A 13,167-nucleotide genomic window follows, 5' to 3' on the forward strand; every position below is an offset into this window, starting at 1 on the left:
AACCAGAACCTGACTCAACTCTGTAAAGTCAACGGGCACCTGACTCGACTCTGGAGGGTCAACGGGAATATGATTTGACTCTGGAAGGTCAACTGGAACGTGACTCGACTCTGGAGGGTCAACGGGAACCTGACTCAACTCTGGAGGGTCAACGGGAATATGATTTGACTCTGAAGGTCAACCGGAACCTGACTCAACTCTGGAGGGTCAACGGGAACCTGATTCAACTCTGGAGGGTCAACAGGAATATGACTCGACTCTGGAAGGTCAACCGGAACCTGACTCAACTCCAGAAAACCCTCTGTAGCTGCCATCCTCTGCAATGGCTCCGGGCTGGTGGCCGCCTTGTGTAGTGGCGCTGGGTTGGTGGCCATCTTGTATTGTGGTGTGGCCTCAGCGGACGTGACGTGAACAGTCTCTGGATCAACAGACATGACGTGAACACTCCTGGGAATCTCTAAGATCTTTGACAGCATGGAGAAATAATCCAAAAACATCTCAGCGGCCATGTTGGGCGTTGTCGCTGAGCTGGAGGCCATCTTGCACCGTGGCCCTGGACTGGTGACCACTTTGTGCTGTGGCGCTGTGCTGGCGTCCATCTTGCCTCTAGGTGCTGGGTTGACGGCCATCTTGTGCAGTGTCGCTGGACCTGCAGCCATCTTGGGCAGTGGCGCTGGACCTGCGGCCATCCTGGGCAGTGGCGCTGAGCTGGCGGCCATCTTGTGCTGTGGTGTGGGGCTGGCCTCCATCTTGCCTCGTGGTGCTGGGTTGACGGCCATGCCGCGCAGTGGTGTTGGCTTGGCGGCCATCTTGTGCAGCGGCACTGGACTGGCGGCCATCTTGCGCAGCGGCACAGGCTCAGCCGATTTGCACCTCCTCTCCCCTCTCTGTCCACAATGGGCGGCTCCCATCCGAACCCCGGGTCGATGGGAGGCTACAGTGGAGATTGCTGCCGGACCTCCTCTCGACCACTCACTCCTGAGCGAACTCCCCTGGTTCCACGGAACATGACCAGGCGGGTACCCTCAAAACCATTCCTCACCTGCTCGGTGACTGGGGAGGAAATATGATTAGACGTATCGCTGGATCTTTTGCGAAGTCCTTCTGTGACGATCGTGCACCAGAGAGACACAGGGAGAGGGAGAGATCCAATTGCAGGTAAGATTTATTAATCAGTAAGGGTAATCCAAATAAACAGTCCAAGAAAATAAACAAAACAAAAGAGGGAACAGGAAGGAAAGGAACGGGAACTCGGAGGACGAGAAGGCAAGGGTAAATCTCGGGAAAGGAGAACACTGGTAACACGAAGGGTAAGGACTCCATACAAACAACAGGAAAAGACTGGAATATATAGGGAGGCTAATGACAATAGATTGTCTGCACCTGGTGCAATTAACAGGAGTGCAATTACTGTGAAGACAGGACCAGACTAGAGGAATTCTAGTGCCTATGGTGAAGTGCCTAAGGGGAAGTGAGCTCACTAGTGGACACCCAGGGAAACAGAGATAACAGCGTAACAGATTAGCAATATTGTTGACTGTCAATTAAATGCTATTTCCATGAAGTATCAATATATATTACATAATCGCTTTACATCTTTTACATATATAAAGGAATGACTGAGAATGGGCCACTACATTTTTTTTTAAATCAATTTTAAATAATTCAAAGGACTGCATACATTTATTCCATTTACACCACATTTACCACACCACAAGACATTATTCATATGTTTTATTTCAAGACATTTGTCAGGTTATTTTTCCCATAGCTCTCCTGTGTGTAGAACAAATTCTTCGGCTTTTTATACCAAGGCTTCATTGCTAATTCCAAAAGAGCGTGTATACAAAGACAAATGCAGTTATCAGAGAGAGCAAGAGATGTGTGTGTGTGTGTGTGTGTGAATTGCCTGCATCTGTGCATCTCTCAACAGTGTCCAAAGCAGTGTCTCTACTAATAGTGAAAGTGTAAGTTTATCTGCTTCAAGAACAGTCCTGTTATTAACTCGCTACTGAGAAATGTCTTGTAGTCTTTTGTAAAGAATATAACTATTCTTTGAGTACATCAACTCCATGTGTGTGAGTGTTTGTCTGTAAGTATGTGTGTGTGGGAAAGCAGAATAAAAAACTGTGCTTTATGTAGAGGATAATTCAGGTACCTTAGTGATAATCTTTTTTTTTTTTTTACTCCTATTAGTAATTTCTTTGCTTGGTTCATTTGCTGTTGTGAGGACTGAAATAACTGAAATATTTTAAACTGATGTGGATCTGTAATGTGGGCGACAGATCTTTTTCAAAGCTGCATTTACATAAAAATAATTGCACAGAACTAGAGAAATTATAATAAATATGTGCAATAGCTGAAAACAGACATTGTATTACAACTCTTCAGCACAATTCTTTTAATAATGACATTAGATATTTTGGTAGACATATGATATTGACATCTGATTCATAGAAATGTTCTCACCAGGACAGGGTTTGAGTCTAATGGTCTTCTGTGCGTGACTGACGTGGTTCTTCACGCTGCAGCTGATGTCTCCATCAGTTCCTTCATCCAGATCAATGCTGCTGTTTCCATCCATCAGTGGATCTCCATTCAGAGTCCAGCTGTAGAGGAGCTGATCCCCCTCAGAGGAGCAGAACACCCTCATCACCCCACTGGAGGAGCAGATGATTGACACTTCCACTGAGCCAATAGGAGCTGGAGGGAGGGACACATCACAGTCACATGACTGTCTCCACTCATTATGAGTCAATATTAAGACATTTGTAAACAACATATCTGATATGATAGCTGGACTCACTGAATTAAACATGCAGCATAGATCTGACAACAATATAGCAAATTATTATTATTATTATTCATAGTATACAATAAGCAACATGCTAGCATTTCATTTTGAAAATAGTCATAGTATGTGGAAAGTGCTGAGGAATTCAATTAAATTCTTGCAGACTTTCAATAATAGGCTGCAATAAAAATCTGCATGAGAGTGATCTTTGGAGAACATGAGAGTGTAATGAGTCTGATGAGAGAGTTTCTGTACCTTCAACAATCACTTGAAGATCTCGAGATGTTTCTGTGCCGTCTGAGTGAGAGAGTGTTAATCTGTAATTCCCTGAATCTGCTCTGTTCACACGGTTTATTATCAGAGACCCATTAATGACTGTCACTTCAGGTCTGTTATTATAAAGATCACACTGACTCATCCTCATCCTGCCATATCTTACTCTACAAACTGGATCATCTGCTGTGTTGTTGTTTATTGTCTTTTTTAACTGCAGATCATATTTACTAGCGTCCTGCACCATCATCAGATTGAGTTTGTGTCCCAGAGCTGTGTAACAGGGATCAGACTGATCAAAACTGCAGAACCGATCCAGACCTGAAGAACAAAACACACAATGAAATGCACCAAAATCTATATTCTCATATTCATCATAAACAGATTTTGTGATTTGTGTGTCTCCTGATTTACTACTAAGTAGCAGGATACTGAATATAATCAAGTTACTGGACAGATTTAACTTGGTTTAGTGTGTAATAAATTTTTTTTATAAACTGTTAAAATAAAACATTCATTTTATTTCAAAACAGGCACTTTCTGTCCAATTCCATTAAACGGTGACATCTCTCTATTGACATGTCTTGATCTGACATCAGATTTAATGGACTGACATACTTTTATGAATCATTCCTCAAACTTTTAGCAGAACAGGCAAGACAAAAGAAACATACTATTCCTCTCACATTTTTAAACACTCCACTAATACAAACACTACAGACCGAAAAAAACCTTTGTCTAGATCACTACAGACTCTTAATGTAATATTGCAACTAGACTGTTGGATTAATGTGCTAACTGTTGTCAATAAATATGAGGGAAAAAAATAATGTTTTAAAAATATTAACAGAATTAATTCACCCTGCCCCATCCAGACCTGTCCGTCATCTTACACTGATGCAGTTGCTGATGAACATGATGCAGGATGATTGACTGTGTGAGGAAGACTATTAGAATGCTGTTATATGCCACTAAAATTAAATGGCAAGAGTTATTTATATCATATACAGTTTAGCAATATCGTGTTTGTTATTCTTCTATATTTGCACAATTCCAAATGTAATATTAATTGTATAAAGTTAAAATTGTGTTAAATTCTTAACACAATACTCTCAATATTTTTGTTTTACTCAATTTAACAAATTTCAAGACATGCAGCCTGGAAAAAACAGCAGAGATTATAATTCCTTAAGAAATGGGATGCACTTTCACAGGTGTGAATGAGTTGGTTTGTGTTTTTATATGTATTCAATATAACTCAATATAACATGTTTGGTAAGTTTCAAAACATGCAACTTTTTAACGTTCCTTTAGCTAAAGCCTTCATCTTGTATTGTGTTAATCAATATCATCTACTGAACTCTCGTGCATATATAGATCAGCTTTCTCTCACACAATAAATCCAAATTACATTGCAATCCTGCACTGAAGCTGTACTTGAGACCAAAAATATCCAAATAATCATCACGTTCAGGAACTTATTTGTCCCGAAATCATGAGATGTTGAGGAAAAATTTGTGTTGCAAGTTCATTAAAGAGGATACTGTATCACACATAATTTGTGTAAAATGTACATCTTTGCACATTTTATTGGTACAGAGATCGTTATGTGTATTTTGTAAAACATTTGCAACTGTTTTTTATCACTTAATTAGAGGCAATTCAAATTTCATAGGGACAACTGAATAGAGTTGTATACAAACAAAAATATTGTGTGTACAAAAGGTGTTTAATAAAGCTCTTAACTTGTTTGTTGTTGTTGTTGTTTTAATTGCATTATTACAAAACTGTATTATAACATTAGTTAAACAAAAGTACTACACACATACATGAGGCCAAATACAGGACATATATCATGTAAATAGACAAGCGGACAAGTGCAAAGACATTACCTATACTATACAATAACTAACTAAAACGGTAATGTGTGTTTGGCAAAACTAACGAGTGTTCGTTTGACGTTGAAAGCAAGTTCGCGAAAGGTTTGTTCCTCTATCTCGTGAACACTTTTACACAATCACAAATTTAAAAGTGGCATAAAAATATTTTCAATTCTGAATATAATTTTGTCAGTGTGTTAATGTCGACCCGAGAAGCAATTGAGCCTTCTTTAGAAAGTTAACTAGTCGCAAGTTTGAGGTAAAAACACTGATCTATATTTCTAGATATTCTAGATATATTTTTGGATGACTCGTAACCGCTGGTGACCGTGGACACCAGCTCATTTTGGATCAACCGTGCATCACTGATACACAGTATAAATAGGAATAAATGATTGAAATATGTTTAATTTAGTTTACACATAAACAAGGGGGAAAACAGTGCAACAATTAACGTATCCTATATATGCTGAGTTTCAGGTCATTTTTGTGACACGACTAATTTGTTCATAGAAAGAAGACACTAATGACAGAAAGTGAAGTTTTCTTTATTTTACAAAAGCACAATTTTTTGTTTTCATTGTGAGTGTACACAAATAAAAGCAGACCTTTACACAGTGATGCATTATTAATAAGACAATGCATGTTTAAAGTTGATTCTGCTGGTATAAAGAAATAGTTGAAGTGATCACACCAACGCTGTCACACACAAAGACACACACACAAAACACAAAAAAGCATAGTTGACCCTTTATCTAAATAAAATACAGTGAACCAAACATCAGCACGCCCGCCCCTGTGTCACCATTTGAACTAAAGTACATAGTTCAGTAAAATGATTTACGGATAAATAAATATGGAAAATATTTGTCAGTCTGTGAGAGATGCATACAGAATCAGGACATGGTCACTGTCTAGTGGGCTTTGTTTTTAAGTGCATAGCTAATGGCATTCGCTGTTCTTCTGCTGGCAGTTGGTTATCAAACAGCGTTGCATTGCTGCGGACGCCCCCTTCTGAACTGGGGGTCAATTGCCTGTATTCGTTGTACAGTAAAGCCTCAATCTCTGAACTGAGATGTCTGTATCCTGATGGTTCAGTATGAATACATGTATTGTTCCACCCCTAATATATATATAAAGTGTCCATTAAAGACACAAATACTAGTAGTTAGTCTCAAAGCTTGTCTAATATTCACTGAAAAATATTCAGATAAGATTTCCTCACAAAAAGAACACAAGGTTTTAGGGCAGATTGGGACGCAGTATTTTTGAGAAGTGAGAGTGGATTTGTATGGTTGAAAAAGAGAAGTTAGACAGGAACAGAGATCTGTAAGAGAAGACGAGCGGAAAGGATGAACCATGTGATGAGTTTTGAAAAGAACAGCTGAGCAAGCAAAATGTTTACAATAAATGTTAACTAAGTTAACATTTGCAAGATCTTAAAAGGGAAAATGCTTTAATCAGTCAGTGAATGATATTTGCATTTTCTGATATAGAAGTACAAAAATCACTTGCTATACATGGTCTAAGAAGACTGTATACAGACTATACCATCCTCTTGATTTCAAGGGTCTTTACTCTGACTTATACACTTTCTCTGGCATATTATAATATTCCACTAATACACACAGCTGAAGGTCAAAAACTATACTGATATATCAATGCAGACTCTTAATGAGATATTTTATTCATCCTAGATTGATCTGATTCAGCATCATAAGAGTCTGATGTTAAAGTGACTCACATGCAGCAGTTTGCAGCAGCATCAGTCCAAAGATCAGCATCATTTTTCTAAATCCAGTTTCAGAAGAACTCAATCCCAGCAGAAGAGTTTCAGATTGAGTTGCATTAAGTGTCTTCACTGACAGACAGCAGCTCTACTGACAAATCAGGAAATTAGACGGCTTTAAAAAAGAAAGAAGAGGGAATTCCCGATTATGAGGGGAGGTTAGTTTACATCAAAATCCATTGAGAGAGAGAGTAAGAGAGAGAGAGAGAGAGAGAGAGAGAGAGAGAATTTTAATTTCAGCTTTACTTTTACAACTAAATTACAGTATATTTATATAAAATATACAGGGGATGGTCATATAATTAGAATATCATCAACAAGTTTATTTTTCTAATTCCATTCAAAAAGTGAAACTTGTTTATTATATTAATTCATTACACACAGACTGATATATTTCAAATGTTTATTTCTTTTAATTTTGATGATTATAACTGACAACTAAAGAAAATCCCAAATTCAGTATCTCGGAAAACTTTTATATTGTGAAAAGGTTCAATATTGAAGACACCTGGTGCCACACTGTAATCAGCTAATTAACTCAAAACACCTGCAAAAGCCTTTAAATGGTCTCTCAGTCTAGTTCTAGGCTACACAATCATGGGGAAGACTGCTGACTTGACAGATGTCCAAAAGACGACCATTGACACCTTGCACAAGGAGGGCAAGACACAAAAGATAAATGCAAAAGAGGCTAGGCAGGAAGTTTTAAAGCACTTCATGCTTCCTGCTGCTGACCAACTGTATGGAGATGCAGATTTAGAAAATCTGTGTGTGTATGAAAATGGTAAAAGAGAAAGTGAAAAAAGAGGAAAATACAACAAAACCAATTATTGATGATAATACTTACTTTTCTTTAAATGCAATACAGTGAAATAAAGCAATCCAACATTGAAGTAAATGTACAAACACTCTGGTGAAGAGGAAGTAGCTAGAGAAAGATGCTTAAATAAAAAATAAAAATAAAAACTCAACAAAACAAAATCCCAACTAACCAAATATTAACCCCAAAATAAACTAACTACCAACAAAAGATGCAGAAAAGAACATCTTCAGTGTACCGGATGCCATCACTAAACTATACTTGCTAACAAAACAAAACATGCATAATAAGCACCATCTCCTAAACCTAGTGCATCTATACAATAAAACTCTATGTGATGGAAATGTAGGTCATGACCTGCTAACCTGTCTTACAACCCCTCCAACCAGGACACACAGCATTCACGTGCGATAAAGAGGACGTTTCACAGGAGCAGCATTTAGTTTCACACGTGTTTCGAACACACAGACTAATTACAGGAACCGCATCACCAACATTTGATATGATGTAACATTATTTGATATTAAGTCTGTAGCATTTAGGCTGGTCGATTTCCTTAATTGTGGCTTTTCTCATAGCCAAAGAACAAGACTCAATAAAAAGTTTTAATTCAGGAAAATAGGTCTCCAACTCCAGGTGGCCAAGTAAACACTCTAATGAATCTTTAGAGATAACCAGAGGTACATTGGATAGCATTACCTTCTTTGATAAATTAGATAGAGACAACACTGGTAGGAAAAAAAATCACCAATAGATAGTCCACTCTCAACCAACAATTCAACCATAGACTCCTCTCTAAGGAATACTACAATGGCTTTGTTCATTCATGAAGCTGATATTCAATTCAATTCAATTCAATATTATGAGCACCTATTTCATATGACTGAGGTCCCCTTGAGCAAGATCTGAACCCCCAGCTGCTCTCTGAGTCCTTCACCATTGGCAGCCAACTGCTCCGTGTGTGTGTTCAACTAGTCACAGCTGTGTGTGTGTGTGTGTGTGTGTGGACTTCACTCTTGGATAAAAGGGTTCATTGGGGTTCGATATAGAACCATAGGGTTCTTTACTCAACTCCAAATAACCTTTTATGCTAAAAAGGTTCTGTTATGACAAGAAGAACCCTTTTGGAACAAAGGTACTTTAGGCTATTATTCATTCATATATTACATTATTCTGCAACAATTTGTATTTGTAATTAAATTATTGTTTGTAGTAACTTAATATCACATTTTAATCATGCTGATTTTTGGAGAAAAACTGAAATGGCACTCTTCGTGTGATATTGATTAACTACATAAAATGATATAAATATATACATTTTCAAACCCTGATATCTTGAATTTTGTGATCATTCACATGAATTCATAAATGCATTTGAATACACCGAATAATGCAGTGAAAGAACACACTCAAAATGCATCTTCATCATGTAACTTTACATTAGCTAGATGCGTGCACTTTTAGGCACTATTTGTTTAGTTTTTGAATATACTTGATACTGTTAAATGGCACATCATTAAAACAAAAAAATACGATTTCACATATTACACCTAAACATGCATGGAAAACGTAATTAGAACTAGTTACTAAATTAGTTAAAAATGCCTATCCATATACAGCTATGATTCACGTACCTTAAACTGACTCAAATGATTCGCGAACCAGCTCCGAACTCCCGAACTGACTCAAATGATTCGCGAACCCGCTTTCTCTGAGGTGGTCGGATCACATTGTGGTTAATCTCGCAGATCATGACTTATCCTCTCCCTGGAGTTTGGTAATATAAAGATTCCTCCTTTGAACTCCCACCTTTTCTGTGGGTTTTATTGTACTGGGTCTGAATTTGGTCTCCTGGGGTCTCAAAAAAGAAACATTTTCAATCTCCAAGGTGAACGTTATGACAACATGTTGGAAGGATGGGTGAAATGCAGAGCACCATGGGATACCATAATTGGCCAGACATCATATCCTCCTCATTTTTAAAGTTGAAAAACCATCACAATCAATCCCCATTTTCACTGTTCTTGACACAAAGAGATTAAATTACACCTTCAAAACTTAAACAAAACTATAAAAAGAAAGCAAAAAATAAAAAATAAAAATAAATAAATAAATAAAATAAAAAATATACAAAAGTACACTCAAATGCTCTCGAAAACATGTCTTTCTAAGGAAAGGTTGCTATCAAATAGCACACCTAGGTTCCTAACTGATGACGAAGAATTGACAGAGCAGCAATCAAGTCTTAGACAGTGTTTTATGTTATTACATGCAGAGTTTTTAGGTCCTACAATTATTATTATTATTTTTTTTTTTTTTTTCAGAATTTAGCAGTAAGAAATTACTTGTCTTTTAATATCTTTTATATCGACTATGGAAACCCTTTAGTTTTTCAAATTGGTATTGGCTGGGTCGCAGAGAAATAAAGAGCTGAGTATCATCAGCATAACAGTGAAAGCTAACACCATGGCACAATGAGTAAATCCTGTTAGAAGGCAGATCCTGTTAGTTTGCATTAAAATAAATCTAAAACAGGCAGTGAAACTAAGAGAAACATGTAAAAGAAGAAGCAGAAGAAGTAACATTAACATTATAAACTTGCTGCAACCACAGATATGAACACCGTTCTATATTTTTGGTTAAATGAAAAAGCCTGTTTCACACTAGACACGCAAGGCATAAGTAAAATATTTTGTACCTAAAATCCACATTGAATCCTGTTTTTGGATGAAATGTACTCTAGTCCTGCTAAAAAGTACTGAACAAAACTGAATTTGATCAAAACAACAGGCTACATACATTCTGTATGTTTATTAGAAATGATGAACTTCAATTCATAATTTGTTGGTTTATTGGCGGCACAGAAAATGATACAGCAACTCTTCGGCATGATTGTCCTGTGTTATTTCAATTGGCGCCAAGGCAATGTTTTTCTCCACGGGCTACATTCACACCACGTGACGGGGTGTTCCCGGGGCGTTCCCAGACCAACCGTCTGTATGTATGTGACACACTTGCATCATGAATATGCTAATTAGTGCATGACGTCATTAGATACATTTAGCCAATTTTCAGGAGAGGTTTAGCTACTTTCCATTGAAAGATGCTGGCAACACCGATACAAACGCTAATGGTGATATATAAGTATACAGAGTGAAATTGTACGTTGTTTTTAATTACCTGCTTACCTTTAGCTATGTTTTCTTGAGGTAAAGGGGGTATTATGGTTTGCTATGGAAAACTGTAGTCAGTGAACAAGCAAATTTCAAGAAATGGTTAACTTAACAAGCTAATCACAACTCTTTATTCTTTGCCAATATTATAAACTATCTCTATAATAGGCATATTCTAAAACAATATCAATCCAGAAGGAATGTTGCTATTACCGTTGTATCCTTCAATTTATTGAGCACATGAGATGGATCTCTGAAGATATTTTAGCAGAGAGAAAGAGAAGCAGCTGCAGGAGATTGACAGGTCAGTTGATTCTGACGGAGCCGGTGTGATTGAGGTCAGTAATGGTCTGTCTAAGGATTGTTGTGTTTTCTTCTAAAAAATAAGCATTTTTTGGCAGGTCTAGGCACTATGCATATAGCCTCAACTAAATTATTTAATTACATTTATTATATATGCTAGCTATATTCTGACTAGGACTGAGACGATTATAAGCGTGATTAATCGCATCCAAAACAAAAGTTTGTATGTATGTATGTATGTATATATATATATATATATTGTCTTCCAATCCTATTGACATCCCTGATTTGAAGTCATGTTATGTTCATTCAACTAACCATATGCCAAAGATACCAAGATTCCTTTTTATTTCAAAACTGACTCCTCTTACAAATGAATACAAAATAGACATCTGTGTCTAAACATCATACAAATAATAAAATACAGAAGATGCTCTCATCAGTCTTCTGCTGTGTGTTCATGTCCTTCTCTAAATCTTCTCAACCTCATGTTCTGATCTTCCTGTATCTTTCGTAAAAGCATCATATCATCATTATTTTAATTATCTTCACACTCTTAATATCTGGATGTCAAATCTATAATGATGATGATAAATGTCTCTCACCTGATGTGTGTCTCATGTAGATGTGAAAAGCTCCTAACAGACCGAACAGAACCATCAGCTGAAGACACCAGACCACAACAAACAACACAGACACTGAACACACTGAACAACAGAAACACAACCAATCAGACAGTCAATCAATTAATCAATCAATCAATCAATCAATCAATCGATCGATCTGTGTAGTTGATATCTCACCAGGACAGGGTTTGAGTCTAATGGTCTTCTGTGCGTTACTGATGTGGTTCTTCACGCTGCAGCTGATGTCTCCATCAGTTTCCTCATCCAGATCAATGCTGCTGTTTCCATCCTTCAGTGGATCTCCATTCAGAGTCCAGCTGTAGAGGAGCTGATCCCCCTCAGAGGAGCAGAACACCCTCATCACCCCACTGGAGGAGCAGATGATTGACACTTCCACTGAGCCAATAGGAGCTGGAGGGAGGGACACATCACAGTCACATGACAAACACAGAATCTTGTTCTTCCACACTACTCATACTATTACTGGAGTCTGTAGTGTGTTTACTGTGTGCTACAGGAATAAAAACCTTCACAGAGATTCATCTGATTCATCTGCATGAGAGAGAGATCTTTGGAGAACATGAGATTGTAATGAGTCTGATGAGAGAGTTTCTGTACCTTCAACAATCACTTGAAGATCTCGAGATGTTTCTGTGCCGTTTGAGTCAGTGAGGTTTAATCTGTAATTCCCTGAATCTGTTCTGATCACACGGTTTATTATAAGAGACCCATTAATGAATGTCACATCAGTTCTGTTATTATAAAGATCACATTCCATCATCCTGCCATACTTTACTCTACAAACTGGACCATATATTGTGTTGTTCATCCTCTTATGTAACCCCCAGTAATATTCACTAGTGCCCTGCACCTTCAGCAGTTTGAGTTTGTGTCCCAGAGCTGCGTAACAGGGATCAGACTGATTAAACCAGCAGAACCGATCCAGACCTGACGAACAACACACACACAGAGAAAAACCTTTGATGGCAGTAAAGTTGCATGTAAGCTCATAATACTCTTAGGGCAAGAGAATCAGACAGAAATGTCAGAGTGAGTTATTTAGTCACCTATTTTATTTTTTAATTTGAAGTCTATTTGTGAGTCTTTTTGATTGATTCATTAAAAAGAACCCATTCATTCACAAATTTAACCAAAGATCACGAAAATCCTTCTATGTATTATTATTATTACTATTATTATTATTTTATTGGTTGTTGATTCCCACCCCTAGTCATTATTCTGTTATCCTGTTATATTTCAACTAAAGAAAAACTTAAAGTATAAATATTTATAGATTTTAAAGTAATATTATTTTCTGTGTCACAGCCATAATATGTCTCAATCATACTAATTATCATGAAATTGCCATTTTTAATTTATAAATGTCAATTTAATACATTCTTGCTGACTGAAATTATTAAAATATTACAAGACCCTACTGACCCTAAACTTTTGAACAATACTTTTATATTCCTGCATATAAAAGAGTTCACATAGATTTGAGAAAAA

The 13,167-nt window shown here is 37.2% G+C and overlaps 1 protein-coding gene across 2 annotated transcripts in view; it reads right to left on the reverse strand.

Annotated features, from left to right (window-relative positions):
* LOC113114360 (uncharacterized) overlaps window positions 1-13,167 on the reverse strand; it is a 575,280-nt gene that overhangs the window by 189,277 nt on the left and 372,836 nt on the right. For both annotated transcript variants that reach the window (XM_026281273.1, XM_026281274.1), the window contains 2 exons: window positions 3,050-3,388; window positions 2,470-2,703 (listed from right to left, as the gene is read on the reverse strand). In XM_026281273.1, the coding sequence (XP_026137058.1) occupies window positions 2,470-2,703; window positions 3,050-3,388 (573 nt within the window). The remainder of the gene's footprint in view (window positions 1-2,469; window positions 2,704-3,049; window positions 3,389-13,167) is intronic.

Source organism: Carassius auratus, chromosome 14 (genome assembly GCF_003368295.1).
Source record: "Carassius auratus strain Wakin chromosome 14, ASM336829v1, whole genome shotgun sequence".
In the NCBI taxonomy this organism is placed as follows: domain Eukaryota; kingdom Metazoa; phylum Chordata; class Actinopteri; order Cypriniformes; family Cyprinidae; genus Carassius; species Carassius auratus.